This window comes from Chenopodium quinoa, unplaced genomic scaffold (assembly GCF_001683475.1).
Source record: "Chenopodium quinoa cultivar QQ74 unplaced genomic scaffold, ASM168347v1, whole genome shotgun sequence".
NCBI lineage: Eukaryota > Viridiplantae > Streptophyta > Magnoliopsida > Caryophyllales > Amaranthaceae > Chenopodium > Chenopodium quinoa.
The window spans coordinates 4,153,189-4,169,385 of record NW_018742738.1 but is presented as its reverse complement, the minus strand read 5'-3'; the positions used below and the strand labels follow the sequence as shown (position 1 = coordinate 4,169,385).

Sequence of the window (16,197 nt, the reverse complement as noted above, 5' to 3'; positions counted from 1 at the left end):
TTAGTAGTGATACTTCCTCTGTTTTTTTTACTTTACCTGTTTATTTTATTACGCTTGTTCATGTAAAACTTCAACGATCAATAACTTAAATTCTCCAAGTAAAAATTATAAAAGTTATATATTATAATAGTACTTATTTAGACGAATCCAAAAATATCATATATGAATATATTTTTTCTTACATATTATTCACAAAAGACGGTTAAAAGAGGGATGGTGAATAGTGTAAAAGTCAAATCGGATCAGAAAGGAGGAATTATAATATAATTGGTACCTTACTTTCCTTTCAATTTACGTACTTACGACATCACTCTTTCGTTTCGTGAGCCACCGGCGACCTCTGTCCAAGATTTAAGTTTTTTTTTTCTGTATTAATTAAAATCAGAATAAGTTTTTTTTTTTTTTTTTTTGAACGGCAATCAGAATAAGTTAAGGTGAGCATAATTTTTTTTTTTTTTTTCTGGTCTAAATTTGTTTTTCATGGCTGAATTTATGTTTTTGGTGCTCAAGTATACTTGTTAAATTAAGGCCTTTTTGACTGATATCTGCTTCTGATGTTTTTATTTGCTGAATTTTATGGTGGTTAATTCTCTTAATCTTTATAATTTCTGTGAAAATTTGTTGCTTGCAAAAAAAAAAAAAAAAAAAAAAAAAAAAAAAAAAAAAAATTGCAAATTCTGCTCATCAAATTGACATTTTTGCTATTAATAAGACATGACAATTCTAGCCTTTTTTTTTCTTCTTCTTAGCTTGTGATTATAAATAATATGAAAATTTTGTGAAAATAAATCATTACAACTGTGATGGTAACTGAGTTAATAATCTGAAATGGCTGATACCTATTTTGGCTTTTGTGTTGATATATTCAATTTGTTTCATCTGTTTTAATTTCTACTAACTATAATGTCTGTTACAATAGACATTTCTATGATGGTTTTGTACGAGAGAGATTTGAACGTGTAATGTCTGGAATGAACTTCACATATTCTATGAACTGAAGTTAACTGATTCCGTCCTTTTATGATTGATTCCGTAATTTTTTTTGTTGTTTTTGATAATGCTATGATAATTTGTGGATTATATAATCGGCTAATCGCATTATGCAATCGCAGATTTGATGAGCCTTTACTGCGTGTTTGATATGAGTTTGCTGGTGTTTTACATCTTTTGTGAAAATGTTATTGCCAGGGAGTATTACGGCACCTATGAGGTTAGAGGAGATCGACTTTTGCTGATACCATGCCTCCGAAAGTACTGTCAAGAAATGAGAGTTCAGCATTATCTAATGACAATCAGCATGGCTTGGAGTACAGAAAGAATGCAAGACAGCACCAAACGTCGAGGTTTGCTAGAGAGAAGTCTTTGTCTCCGCGAGCTAGTCAAGGTTTGAAGTTCAAAGATAAGGCTAAAGTGGATAACTCCATTCGTCCTCCACATTCAGATCTTCCTTTAGAGTTTGTAAAGGATGTTAATAATGAGTTTGTTGTCCGGACAAAGCTTTCTAACAATCAACAACTGCCTCAGGGGAGGAGTGGTATGAGTAAGGAGGAGGAGCTTGTCAAATACATGTCCAAAGTCCCTGCTTTTCTACAAAGAGGAGAAAGACTCCAAGGTAATGCTTTTAATATTGGAGTTCTTGATTGGGGGCATTTAGAGAAATGGACACACAAACACGAAAAAACTTTAGTCAGTGAAAGAAAATCTAGACATGGTGCTGGAAATGGCTCTTCATCTGCTATGTCAAATAATGAGGCTTTATTTCGCTGCAGAGAGCAATCCAGTGTTTCCAATAGTAATACAGGACACGCAGTTGATTTTTCTACAGTTGGTAAACGCCATAGTAGAAAGAAATTGAACCACCCAGGGTTACAGACTTCATCAAAAACAGATATTGACCAGAAGCAGAAAACATGCAAGAATGACACAACTAAAATACAAGATGATGTAAGTAAGTCTTCCAAATGCAAGGACAAGTATTCAAGTCACGATGACTGTGTGTTGATAGGGAAATCATTATCCAGCTCGAGTAACTATGATCATGAGATTTTAAAGCGCATGGGCAGAAAAGTCAGCAATTCAGATGGTGAAGCGTTAAAGTTTTCAGACAACATTGGAGGACATGTAATTGATACTCCAGAGCTATATATCTCTGGTTACCAGGAGAGCATTGTTCTTATTTTGCCCAAAGATTTCTCAGGTTCTGGAAGCTCAGGGGTGCATAATAGCGCATCACTTGATGGCAAATCAGCTTCACATAAGTGGGGTAGCTTTTCTGATATTTTCTCCGTCGATGAGATCCACCCTGATGAGTCACTTTCTGATATCACATATTCATGCCCCATAAATCATATAGTTGAGACAGAAATGGAATTGGACATTAAGCTTGATACGTTGGTCAAAGCTCAGGGCCTTGAGAGTCCAGTCGACTCATCAGATATGCCTTCCCATGCAACTGAAGAATCAGCAACGGGTACTTCATTTGAAATGTTTGCAGATAGCTTGAGGCATCGGCGATTCAGCTTTGATATATCTAGGATGACAAAAAGCCTCAGCTTTAGAAAGAGGTCAGTTCAACCTCCCATTAGCTCTACTTATGTGAGTACCAAGTCTGGTCCTGCTAAACCTGGGTTTTCCAGTTTTACCGATTCTCAAAACAGAAATAAAGCAAGTATGAGTGGCAGAGCAAAAGCTAGCCCTTTCAGAAGATTGCTTGATCCATTATTGAAGTCCAAGTTTGCTAACCAATTAAATGATAAGTCAAATGACTTGAGAATGAATCCCCCCATTCCAATACAAGTGTCTGAGAACGAAAAATGCGAGGCAACAACAATCAAAGCACTTTTGCATTTATCAGATAAGAGTGGGCTACCTTTGTTCAAGTTTGTGGTTGAAATCAATAATGAGATCTTTGCATCCACAGTGAAAAATTTTAGCACACTCGACAAGGATGACATTAGCTGGTTATACACTTTTTATTCTCTTAATAGATTCAGAAAGAGGAGTGGAAGCTGGAAAAATCCAAGAGTTAAACCTTCTGGATTTGGGTACAATGTTGTAGGTCAAATGAAGGTTTCAGAACCTTATTTTCCAAGTTGGTGCAACCAGGAATTCCGAGAAAAAATTATGGTCAAAGAGTCAGTCTTGTATAGTGTTGATATGAGCAAAGAAGATGCTGCAACTTCAGAATTCACGATAAGCAGGGAGCTGGCAGCGATAGTTGTAAACCTGCCAGGTACTGTTGGCAAATGCAGCAACTATGACTGGTTTCCTGACTTTGAACATGACAAATTGGGCAATGTAGCTGTCATACTACCAGGTGCTGACCACAGCTTGCCTCGTAAAGGACTGCCTTCATCTTTGATTAATCGTTGGAGAACTGGTGGGTTATGTGATTGTGGAGGTTGGGATATTGGTTGCAAATTGAGGATTCTGACAGACAAATGGCAACACTACAAGGACTTACAAGCTCCATGTGATCTTTATGATCAGGTGTGTTCTATAGTTCTTCACTTCTGCTGCCTCTGCTCCTTGTTTAATAATAAATCGTATATCTCATGCTCATTTTCTGATAAATGCTCTTTTTCTTTTCATTTAGGGGGATGCTAAGCAATGCAGACCATTCTTTAGCTTGATTCCACTTCGAGATGGACTCTTTTCAGTGGAATTTGATGTCAAAATTTCTTCTTTGCAAGCATTTTCGTTATCTGTTGCACTGATTAATAGTCTTAACCCGGTTCATTCCGCAAACACAACTGAGCAAGTTGTGTACAAAAACTGGACCGGACCTGAACCGACCTGATCCGGACCGGACCTGACCCGGACCTGTTGATTCAGGTCCGGTCCCGGTCCTTAAAAATCAAGGTTCCCGGTTCCGGTCCGGACCCGGTCTAAACCCGGGGTTTTCAGGTCCGGACCTGAAACCCGGAAAAATTGTATTTTTTTAAAAAAAAAAAAAAAAAAAAAATCAAAAGTCAAATTAACGCTGCTTGCTGCTTTGCTTGAGTGACGAACTGACGATTCTGTTCTCTTTCATTTCTAACCCTAAGTCCCTAACGCTATCTCCAAGACTCCAATCTCCAAACTCCCTGGCTGTTTCCCCCTCTCCCTCACTCTCACTATCTCTCAGCCAGTCAGCCCAACGCCCACCGCCGGCAGTGACACCTCCCTGCCTTCCTCACTCTCTCAGGCGAAGCCCAGGCGCCCACCGCATGAGACAGCTGCCGCGCGATTCTCCATTTCTCCGGTAAGTTAATTTTTTTTTTTTTTTTTTAATGTAAATCTAAATTATCTAATTATGTTTGGGTATTTTGTATTCGAAATAATGAATTAAGTGTTAGAATTTATATGTTTATTCATGTTTCAATTGCTTATAATGATTGTTTGATGTTTGCATGTTGAATTTCTTTTTTTTTAGTTCATTTGTTTCGAATTTATGTTTTTTTTTTGGTTTTCTTGAGTTTAGGGTTTACGGTTTTAGGGTTTAGGGGTTAGAATTGATAAGAAGTATGGTTTATTTTCGAATTTTTTTCGAATTTATGTTTTTTTTTTTTTTTGGTTTTTTGAGTTTAGGGTTTAGAATTGATAACAAGTATGGTTTGTCTTCGAATTTATGTTTTTTTTTTTGGTTTTTTTGAGTTTAGGGTTCAGGTTTTAGAATTGATCACACTATCACAGATTCACAGCCTTTGAATCTCTGTTTAGGCCAAATTTAAATAAATAAATAAATAAATAAACGTAGTGCATGATTTGTAAGAGACTCAGATGATTAAATAAGTTGGCTAACTTGTATCAAAATTGATAAGACATGGTTGTATGCAGTTCAGAATTCATATTTGAGTTGGCTAACTTGTTTAGAATTGATAAGACATAGTTGTATGCAGTTCAGGGATTCTTATTCTTGTTCTTATTCTTGCAGACTTGCCTAGGGCTAACAAGGGATTGGAGGAACCACGGATTCTTATTCTTGCAATGTAAGTTGCTCTTAATTTTTTTTATAAAATGGTATGTGTATATAATTGTTACTTTAAAATTACTTATATTGTCTATAATTATATTGTAGATGGAGAGCTCTCAATCCAAACGGTCTGCTTCTTTTTCTGAACAAACGTCACAACCACTTTCTGAAAAGGATATGGAAGAATTGCAATCTACTTTGCCTCCTGATAAGAAGCTAAAAGCGGGGCGGGAGTATATATGGAACAGAAAAAGTAAGAGGAAAGCTGAGTATTGGAAATATTACTTAGAGTACGTCGAGAATGGAAAACTACGAGCTGAATGTAAGTTTTGTCCTAAAACTTTTGCTGCTGATGGTAATCTTAATGGTTCCAAAAATGTTAAAAATCATGCAGAATCATGTCTCGGTAATCCTATTAATATAGAAAAAGAAAAGGGCAAAGAAAAGCAAACTAAATTGTATTTTGATCAAGAACATGAGAGTGGTGAATTAAAGTGTGGGAGTAGGATTATTAACTTGAATGATGTTAGAGAGGCAATGGTTCACATGATTATTGTTGATGAGTTACCATTTAAGCATGTGGAAAAACCCGGTTTTAGGCACTTTGTGCAAGTTGCATGTCCACAATTTCACATTCCATCTCGTGTTACCATTGCTCGTGATTGTTTAAAGTTGTATTATAGTGAAAAAGAGAAATTGAGAGAAATGTTTAAGACATGTCAAAGAATTTCTGTGACCACTGATACTTGGACTTCAATACAAAGAATTAATTATATGTGTCTTGCAGCTCATTTCATTGATAATGACTGGAAATTAAATAAAAAGATCATAAATTTTTGTCCAATTTCTAGTCATAAAGGAGAGGCTATTGGAAAAGCAGTTGAGGCATGTTTAGAGTATTGGGGTATTGATGATAAACTTTTTACTGTCACTGTTGATAATGCTTCTTCAAATGATGTTGCTTGTGCACACTTGAGTAGAATGGTTAGAAGAACAGGATGTATTAATGATGGAAAAAATCTTCATGTTAGATGCATTGCTCATATCATTAATTTAATTGTGTGGGATGGTATTAAAGAACATGGTGTGTGCATTGATAGAGTTAGAAATGCTATGAAATATGTTAAAAATTCCCCTGCAAGAATACTTAGATTCAAAGATCTTGTGCAAAAAGCAAACATAGATTCAAAATCTTCTTTATCCTTTGATGTCCCCACTCGTTGGAACTCCACATACATAATGTTGGAAACGGCTTTGAAGTTTCGACGTGTTTTTAGTGGGTTATCTCTTCCTGATGGAGAGCATTTGAATGACAATGAAAGGCCTCCCGAACCCAAAGATTGGGAAAAAGTGGAGAGGTTAGTTTTGTTTCTAGAGGGGTTTTATCTGTTGACTAAACGAATTTCTGGTTCCCATTATGTGACAGCTAATAAAGGTTTAGGAGAAATTGCTTCTATGTATGATATGTTGAATAATTGGGAACAAAGTGAGGACTTGAATTTTCAAGCTATGGCCATTGCAATGAAAAAAAAGTTTGATAAGTATTGGGGGGATGTGGATAAGATGAATAAATTCATTTATGTTGCTCTTCTTCTCGACCCTCACTTTAAGATGGTCATTGTTGAATTGACACTAACGGATATGCATGGACCGGAAAAGGGTACAAAACTTGCTAATGATGTGAAGGAGTTCGCTTACTCTTTATTTGAGGAATATAGAAAAATGTATGCTATCTAATATTCCAGATTGTGGAGATAATATGTCAATGGATATTGATAATAGTAAAGGAGTGGGTTCCGAATATGTGAGGAAACTAAAAGAAAGAGCAAAACGATTGAAGGGGACAAGTGGGTATGCGATAAGTGAGTTGGATAGGTACTTAAATGATCAATTAGGGCCGGAGGAGGAAGAACAAGATGCATTGACATGGTGGGGTAAGAATGGTCAGCGTTATGTGATTCTTAATCGCATGGCACGTGACATACTAGCCATCCCATTATCGACCGTTGCATCGGAATATGCTTTTAGTACGGGAGGTCGTACTCTAGATCCATTTCGGAGTTCTTTAACTCCTAAGGTAATGCATCGTTATCTTTTTATTTTATAAAATCAAGTTTGCTTATATCTTAATATGACTTTGTTTATACATATTTGTGTAATATTTTTGTATTGAAGATGGTTCAAGCGCTACTTTGCACACAAGATTGGCTTAGAGCTAAGGAAGTGCCAATTGTTGATGTGGAAGAAAATTTGAAAGAGTTAGAGGAAATAGAGAAAGGTAGTAATAATTTTATGTACTTGAAATTTTGTTACACCAAATTTATTATTTCATTGTTATCAATCATTAATATATTCTATATTGTATTTTATTTAGAGGTGCAACGTGGTGAATCTAACGATGTAGACGATGAAGTTGTTTTCGTGGACTCATTAGTGTGAATCACGCGATCAAAGAGAAAACAACTCGTTGGAGAATTTTTGTATTTCTAGTACTTGAGACTTTGAGAGTTGAGACTTAAGAGAATTTATGTAATGTTATGAGTTTTCGTGGACTTATTTGTATTTTCGGTGGATTCAATTGTATTTTTGGTGTTTGAGAATCAGGACTTTATAGACTTTATTTAGTTTTGTGATTGATAATTTTGGTTTGTATGTAATTATTAAATTATGCAACAGGTCTAAAAATCACAAAACAGGTCCATATGCAGGTCCAATAGGTTTTTTATTAAAAAAAAAAACGAAAAAAAACACAAAACAGGTCCATTCAGGTCTAAACCTGGACCGGACCTGATTTTTCAGGTCTGGCCCGGAACCGGACCTGTTAATTCAGGTTCGGTCCTGGGTCCTCATAATTACCCAATTCAGGTCCCCGGTCCAAACAGGTCCGGTCCAGGTCCGGTCCGGTTTTGGACCGGTGTACACCCCTAATTAGAAATGAAGGCCCTGAAAAGCATGCCCCGCATCCACCTCTGTCCCCTGTTGGCAGAATGTAAGTCATACTAGCTGTAGAAGTAAACTCGCGAGGCAATTACGTTGCTTCAGAAATGAGTTGGGTTGTAGAGATCAGTAAGTATTTTATCTTTGTATCCAGTATAATGTTAAACGTTATTAGACATTTAGACATACCAGTAATAAAGGGTTATACATGTGCAGAAGATTTACCAAGCCCAAAATTTCAGTTTTGATGATCACCAAAGCATAGATTTTCTCTTGCTATATACTTCGTACATATTACCTCCGATTTTTTTTAGTTGTAACTTTGAAATATTTTATATCTCTTAAATAATAACTCAAAGTCGCAACTAAAAAAAACGGAGGTAGTATATATATATATATATATATATATATATACTTCCTCCATTTTTTTATTATTGCACCATAGGAATTGAGTCAAATATTTTGGTAGTGGAAAAAAGTAAGAGAGAGAAAGGTTAAAATACAAAATTACCCATGTGACATATTGATAAACTAAAAAATAAGTGTGAGAAAAGCAAGGGTATGTTGGGTATTTTCAGTGTGAACACAAATAATTTTTTTTCTAAAGAGGAAATGGTGCAATATTTGTGAAAATTCTTAAAAAGGCAAGTGGTGCAATAATAAAAGAACGGAGGAAGTATATATATATATATATATATATATAAAAGAGGGATCCGGTAAAAACCCCTTCTTATTTAAGAACCCTTTCTTATGTAAGAATACCTTATGTTCTAAACTTTTTCCTATGTTCTAAATTTTTTTCTGCCTATGTTCTAAAGTTTTTACAATATCTTATTGTAATTTTTTTCTACTTATGTTCCAAATTATTTCCTATGTTCTAAACTTTTATTTTTAGCTTATGTTCTTAATTTGTTCAAATGTTCTAAATTTTTTTTTCAGCTTATGTTCTAAAGTTTTTCCTATGTTCTAATTATATTTTCAGCTTATGTTCTAAATTTATTTCCTAATTATTTTTTTCAACTTATGTTTAAAATTTTAGTTTGCTTATGTTCTAAAGTTTTGCTATGTTCGAATTTTTTTTTTTCTTTTTTAGGTTCTAAATTTTTTCTGCTTATGTTCTAAATTTTTTCCTATGTTCTAATTTTTTTTCTTCAATGTTCTAAATATGAACTATTCAAAATTACAGAAATGTCATTACTAAAGGATCATTTTAAATGGTTAGATCAAAACTAATAAAGGGTTGAGATTGGTCTTATATACGATTGGGTTCTTATATAGAAGAGGGTTCTTAGATTAGCCTTCTTTAGTCAGGTCACGAGGCAGTGACACTTGGCGTTCCAACTTTTTGCTAAATGTCGCGCCACGTTGGATATATTTAAATAGATTTAATCAGATAAAAAATTAGTTTAGAATTCTGTTTGGATAGAATTTTAGGATAAAATTGTTAGTTTAGATTTTTATTTTCGATACCAGTTTTGGGTATTTTTGTCCCTTGGAAAAGTTACGTCACAAAGTCTGATCCGGCGTGAGCTGTACCTGCAAAACAAACGGAGACTCCGGGTGGTTGGAGCTCCACCTCCAACAATCAAGTTAGTAACTTGAATAGGAGTAAAAAGGTGCGGAAATTTAGGTGGGTATCAGCTTGGATTTCAAGCTCAAGATGTCTCTTTCAAAGAGTAAAATGTGTAATCAATGGAAAAAACGTGCCTCCAAATGGAGGAAATCTCCCTATTTATAGGGTCCTTGGGAATTGTGCCCCTGATTAGTTCATCAAACCCTAATCATTGGTGGGCTGCGCCGCATTGCGGCTTTCTCGGTATTTGGGCCATGAAGGCCGCCTTTTTCCCATTTCTCTGGAATGACACGTGTCAAATAGGGGTTGGTCCATTTGGACTAACCCTGGGGTGACATGTGTCACTTTCTGGTTGGACCACATGGCAGGGTAAAATTACCCCAAACACTACCAATATTTCACAGATACAAATCATATAACTGATACATAAAGCTAAATTTTTTAGCCTGGTCACGGGACAACAACACTTGGCGTTCCAACTTCTGTCAGGTTTCGCGCCAAGTTGGATAGATTTAAATAGATTTCGTAAGATAAAAAAGTTAGCTTAGAATTCTATTTGGATAGAATTTTATGATAAAATAATATACTTCACAATCTAATTACTATGTAGACTTGTTAATTAGAGTCGATCATGAGTCATTTCGGATTGGGTCATTTTAGGTTACGAATCAAGAAATGTTCAACCCTTACCCAAAGTTTTGGATTCAGGTCAACCCAACATAGTTTGAACATTTATTTTATTTTATTTTTTTTTTGCTATTGTTTACACACACATGTATATATATAATACTTTAATAATGCGTAATTAAATTGAAATTAGCAAGAAATTCAAAAGAGAAACTTTTTAAATTAAAATAAAAAGCATATCAAGGGGTACGTTCGTAAACTTCGCTACTAAAAAGGGAACAAGAATGTAATTCTTGCTCCACATCTGCTATTGCGTATTAGGTGACATGTTACTAAGGCCACATCAGCTGCTTATGTGGATGTTCAAGTTCAGGACGTCCTAGCTAATGTCATTTCTGTGTCTTTTTTTCGGGATTTACTACACTCACTTACATGTTTAAAAAAATTTCGATCTCCCAAATTTTTAACCAACCGACATTCTTTGTTAGGGTTTTATCAAATTGGAAAATTTCGCAACCTTCTTCCTAAAATTTCCCAAAATTTATTTGGAAAATACGGGTTTATTCTAAATCGTCGACATCTTCTCATAGGCTTTTCTAAAAACTCACCTCAATTTTATCAAAAATCAAAATCCAAATTTGATTCCACTTACAAGATTCTTCACCAATTTGATTCCATTTACAAGATTGTAGATCTGCAGTTAATATCCTGCCAAAGAAGATTCAATTTAAAAGATTCCAAGGTCAATTCCAATTTCAATTTGCTCCTTTGCCCAGTATATCACTACTACATTTTCGATCAAATGCAACGTCAGGAAAAGAGCTAATGCAACGGTTACATACACTACCGTGGCAATAAAAGAATCTAATACAACGACTCTTTATAACCGTTGCAACAGCATACCCTACTGCAACGGCTACATTCTAATGCAACGATATATTTACAACCGTTGTGTTAGAGGGGTCTAATGCGACGTTCAATGAGGTAAAAAAAAATATTAAGTACGGAATACTACATAGGCATCGTATCTTTTAATTAATTTCCCTCCTTTATTTTCCCCATATTTCAAAACCTATTGGGTTAATTTTGTGAGTTTATTTTCTCTCTCTCCTCATTTACTTCCATCTTCTTTCTTTTCCTAAGTCGTCGTCCTACTCAAAAAAAAAAAAAAAAAAAAAAAAAAAAAATCACCGTTGTCTCAACGCCGGTTGAAGCTCTGAATACCGAGCTCGAAGGTTCATCTACCTTTACTAAAGATAACTACGAGGTAAACCCTTACATTTAGCTTCCAATTTCGTTATTTGAGTATTATAGAACATTCTGGGGTTTCTAATTTTGGTTTCTTATTTTTATTTTATGCCGGTGTATAGGTGAATTGATATAAAGTTGGCAATTTGGATAGCAAATTATTGAGCGAATTGTTCCCCTCAACCTCAATTTTCGTCACCAGATTGTATGTGAGCTTCGACTTATCTCAACAAAGGTGTTCTTTCTTAGTCATGGATGGAGTGGAATAAAATCTTAAAAATATAATGTTTGCTCGCCTTATTTAACTTGTTGACATCAATGCTTGTATTACTCTTCTTTTAAGCCAAATTCGAGGTATTAATTACTAAATTTCCCTTAATTATCTACAGAAAATATAATTTTCGATTAGTTAGCTTAATAATTGATCGATTTTTGTTGAATATATCTTTGTTTTCTTCATGGTTTTCCATATTTTATATTATGTTTTTTAGTTTAAATTTTCTGTTAGAAATCAGTTTTTTAATAGCTTTGTGTTGAGAACTTCAATTAAATTATTGAATTTGTATTTAATATGGATATCTTAAAGGATGATTATTGTGAAGGATGAATTTATGCTCTTAGAATAGAGTAGTAGATTTGTGGGTTATCTAAAATATTATAACCATTTGACATATTTTGATAAGTTCATGTTATTCTTTTTTTTTTCATGGAAAAGGCTCTAGTTATAAATTAATCTTATGGCTGAAATTTTATTTAATCAGCCCCAACAACCTATGTCATAGTATCCAAAACACTCACACTCTTAATTAAACCGAGTGACTAGGGAAAGCATGTAAATTTTGATGGGTTTTGCTAATAAAGTTGGGGTTTTTGTGTTTTATGGTTTTAATTTTGATGGTTTTTGTTGATAATTTAAATGTTTTGTGGGTTTTTTTTATTTTATTTTATTTTTTATCAGATTTATTTGTACTATGAACTTGACTCAAGTAATGTATTTGGGTAATTTTCGAAGGGGTGGAAATTAATTTCTCCTGTCCTATGTGTGCTGTGATTTCTCACTTTATAGCCTCAGCAGGAAACATTGTGGAACTTATTCATTATGATTTGTAGGAACTAGTAGTGGAATGGTAGCAGCCAATGCAACAACTAGGAGCTTACTAGGGGAATGAAGCTACAGTTGTTACTCTTACATTCAATCTATAGAAATGCCAAGCCCAAAAAAAAGGTAACATACTCACTAATGCAGTTTAAATAGCTTCAATTCATGAGAACACCCTTTAGATGCATTTTTTGGGAGTAATGTGGTTTGGTTTTAGCTTGTTTTAAAAATGAATTTGAGTGTGTTTGTGTGTATTTGTACACTAGAGAGAAAGTGGAAAGAAATTTTGTAAGCCCCAAAATGTAGTGATAGGTTTAAAATGTTCATGGAAATTATTACTATTACCGTAATGGTCATGAACTGGCCTTAAATAATTCTTGGATTGTATCAAGTCTAGAAACTACTCATTTTATCCTATAGAATGTGTCATGGAGTATTGAGTATGTGTTGGTCTTTGTCGCAACTTGTGATATTGAGTCTAGCTCTCGAGCACTGATCAAGCACTATCTACTTATTTGCAAAGACACTACTCAAACAGGACTGTAGTGGAGCTTGAAATTGCAGTTCATGGAGAAATGAGAATTACAGAACTACACCTTTGCAAACTAACATTTATTGGAAAAACCAAGCACTGACGCAACTACTAAATATTTATAAGTATTTGTCACCACAAAAGCTAATGGTAATGCTGTCATGTTTCATTAGAAGGATTTTCCTTAATCATCCCCTGTATGTCTGCAGGATCAGAGAAATTATTCATTCTTTTCTCATTTTCCCCTGGCATTATGTTATACCTCCATTGAAGTGCACTCAAAGTTCTCCATTAAAGCAGTTATTGTGTGCAGGGAGGTGTTGCACACAATTTAAATCATAGAAACTTAAAAAGACGAACTTATAGTAACAAAATAAAACACTTATTTTGTATGAATTTATACGGTTACATTTATATTGATTTCCCTTCCTCAATAATTTCCCTTACTCATTTTTCTTTACATTAAGGTTGTCATTGCAGCTAGAGCCAATGTTAAAGGTCACTTTTCATCACAACAAAACCATGGGACTACTGATATTTAAGATAGACCCTAACCATTTCTATTATGCAGGTTCTTTGTACCTCTTTAACCTCAAAATTTTTGTGATTTCTCTCTGAAAAATTATCATACTAGATATCTAGGCTATCTAGGCTAATTGTATATCTAGCCATGTAAGTATGATAAATGAGATTGATTTTGTCTGTGTGAGATTTGAACTTTTTTTTGTTATATGTGTGGATGAAATAGAATACATAACGCTTAGCTTTTGCTTGGGAGTTAGTTTTCAATTGTTTAGAGTAGGTGTGTTTGCCTTATCTTCTTATGGTGTTTCTTGTCTGCATTTATAATTCCTTGCCAATTACATCATAATTGTAGTGGCTTTATATTAAAGTAAGCTAAGTTTAACCTCTGGAGTGTCTATTTTTATTGAGTTGGATAGGTTCCAAGAAGCTAATCCTTGAATATTTTTGGTGATTATTCCTGAATTTTTTAAACCATCAATTCCAAAGGATGCGCAATTATAAAAATGCGCAATGGAGTTAGAGTTGATTGTTTATAAAAATGCAATGGTCAATTATATGATAGTAAGAAGCAGTTTAGCAGCTTGGAGGATATTGTATAATTCGGGTGATGAAACGCTCTGAAGAGGAAGCTAACAACCCCAAATCATAAGTCAAAGATTGGGTTCACTCGGGGCCCAAGCTCATCTATTATCTTCTCAGAGGAAGGAAATAAGAGTGAGAAACACCACAATCAAGGAAATTGAAGTTAAATTCAAGTTGCTATCTGAGGCTTATGATGTAAGTCTTTGATTGCCTTTTTTCTCTTTCTGTAGTTGGAATTAATTTGTAAAGAGGATGGAGTTTTTTATATTTAAGATTTGCGTTTTTGTTGTATAGAGGTTGAAATCAAGGTTGATTTTCTACTAAATATGTATTATTGTGTTATGATCTTAAATTAAGTCACAAAAGAACCACAAGAAGATTATTGTGATCGATCTAGGACCTCATCTCTGTCTTCTAGGCTGTTTTAGTCATCTATCTCACTACTCAAACCTACTTCCCTTTTTGCTTTTTATTGTATTAAATAGGTATGTGATATACTGACATGCACTATCTTCTTGTATTAAATGCAGATCGGGCTATTTGCGAATATTCATTTGTTGTAGTAGGCCTGAATATTACCTTCACGCTGATGAAGTTGTTAGATCTTGTTACATTTCGACTAGGTTTAAGACATGCAAGCAAATGTAGTGCAAGTCTTCTCTGATGTAAACATAGGTGGAGAGCCAGGTAGAGGAATTTTGGGCTTAGTTGAAGATTTTTGAACTTGTAATTTAGTTTTTCTAACAATATCAAAATCATGTTCCGACGAATAAACATGTAGTTTTAAGTGATATTTGAATATGTAACCTAATTTTTCTGAGTGCGAAATTGTATAAATATACTCTTAATTTTTAAATTTCAATAAAAATTTCCTTTATTTTGATACATTTATATAGCTTCATGTGTAATTATTATTATTATTATTATTATTATTATTATTATTATTATTATTATAATTATAATTATTATTATTATTATTATTATTATTATTATTATTATTATTATTATTATTATTATTATTATTATTATTTATTATTATTATTATTATTATTATTATTATTATTATTATTATTATTATTATTATTATTATTATTATTATTATTATTATTATTATTATTATTATTATTATTATTATTATTATTATTATTATTATTATTATTATTATTATTATTATGCACTGTGGCATTAGGTATAGGAAACCGTGGCATTAAGTATTATAGCTATTGCCACGACAATGATATTGCCGTTGCATCAGGTATTGATGTAACGCAACGGAACATTGATGCCGTGGCATTAGGTATCATATGCCTGATGCCTAATATAACGAATTTAGGGGTTGCAATAGATCAAAAATGTAGTAGTGTATCACCTTTTAAATTTGGACAGCTGTAAGGAGGGTGTACCCATCGTAGAAAATCTTTCTCCTTAAATGCCCATGGCCCTTTAAAAACCTATGACTTTATATTTGTTAGGGTGTATTAAGATTTGAATTCCTGACTATTTGAGGGACCTTGAATTAGAATTGATTATGTCATTACGCATTTTTGTAAAATCAAGTAGGAGTCGCCAATGAGTTTTAGGAAAACTCATAAACCTCGTTCATGTATTTCTCCCAAGTAGAGTTGATAAGTATCATTTAAGACACATTTTAGGGCGTTTTTCTCCTTTTGTTTTAGGTTTATTTTGGTCTTTCACGTTATTTCTTGTCCATTTAGTCTCGTTTTTGTTAATCATGCTTTAGTTTATGTTTTAAGGCCTTAATTTGCAATTCTATGCATTTTGCTCGGTTTCCAGCTTGTTTTGCGTTCTTTTGTTTGTGATCTTTCACTCTCTCTCGTGTTCTATACTGTCTAGGTAATTGCATTTTCCTTGATATTTATGACCTGAGAGAAGGCCGGAGTCTTCATGAGAAAAAGCGTTAAAGCAAAGTAAGCTATGAAGCAACCACGAGCAGCCTAAGGAGCAGCCAGGCAGCAGCCTACGAGCAGCAAGCAGCGCAGCCCACAGTAGCAAGCAGCGCCGCCGCGGGTGCGGCCCAGCCACTACGGGCGCGACTGCTGCCACCGCGAGCGCAGCCCCTTGCACTCCTAGCCACTCCAAATTTTAGTAGATGGCTGGGA

The 16,197-nt window shown here is 34.1% G+C and overlaps 1 protein-coding gene and 1 long non-coding RNA gene across 4 annotated transcripts; both read left to right on the top strand.

Moving 5' to 3' along the window:
- The first annotated feature begins 221 nt into the window (after nucleotides 1-221).
- On the top strand, nucleotides 222-3,851 carry LOC110724152. The gene is made up of 3 exons (XM_021903540.1): nucleotides 222-434; nucleotides 1,189-3,489; nucleotides 3,596-3,851. The coding sequence occupies exons 2-3, from the start codon at nucleotides 1,240-1,242 to the stop codon at nucleotides 3,797-3,799; spliced, it is 2,454 nt and encodes an 817-aa protein (XP_021759232.1). The 5' UTR covers nucleotides 222-434; nucleotides 1,189-1,239; the 3' UTR covers nucleotides 3,800-3,851.
- Nucleotides 3,852-10,941: 7,090 nt separating this feature from the next.
- On the top strand, nucleotides 10,942-14,938 carry LOC110724151. Of its 3 annotated transcripts, XR_002511868.1 has the most exons (5): nucleotides 10,959-11,358; nucleotides 11,462-11,574; nucleotides 12,450-12,564; nucleotides 13,982-14,272; nucleotides 14,608-14,933. It is a non-coding gene; the product is annotated as an uncharacterized LOC110724151 (long non-coding RNA). The 3 variants fall into 3 exon arrangements; XR_002511869.1 differs by having other exon boundaries at nucleotides 10,942-11,358; nucleotides 11,462-11,544; nucleotides 12,450-14,272; nucleotides 14,608-14,938; XR_002511867.1 differs by having other exon boundaries at nucleotides 10,942-11,358; nucleotides 12,450-14,272; nucleotides 14,608-14,938.
- Nucleotides 14,939-16,197: the final 1,259 nt, after the last annotated feature.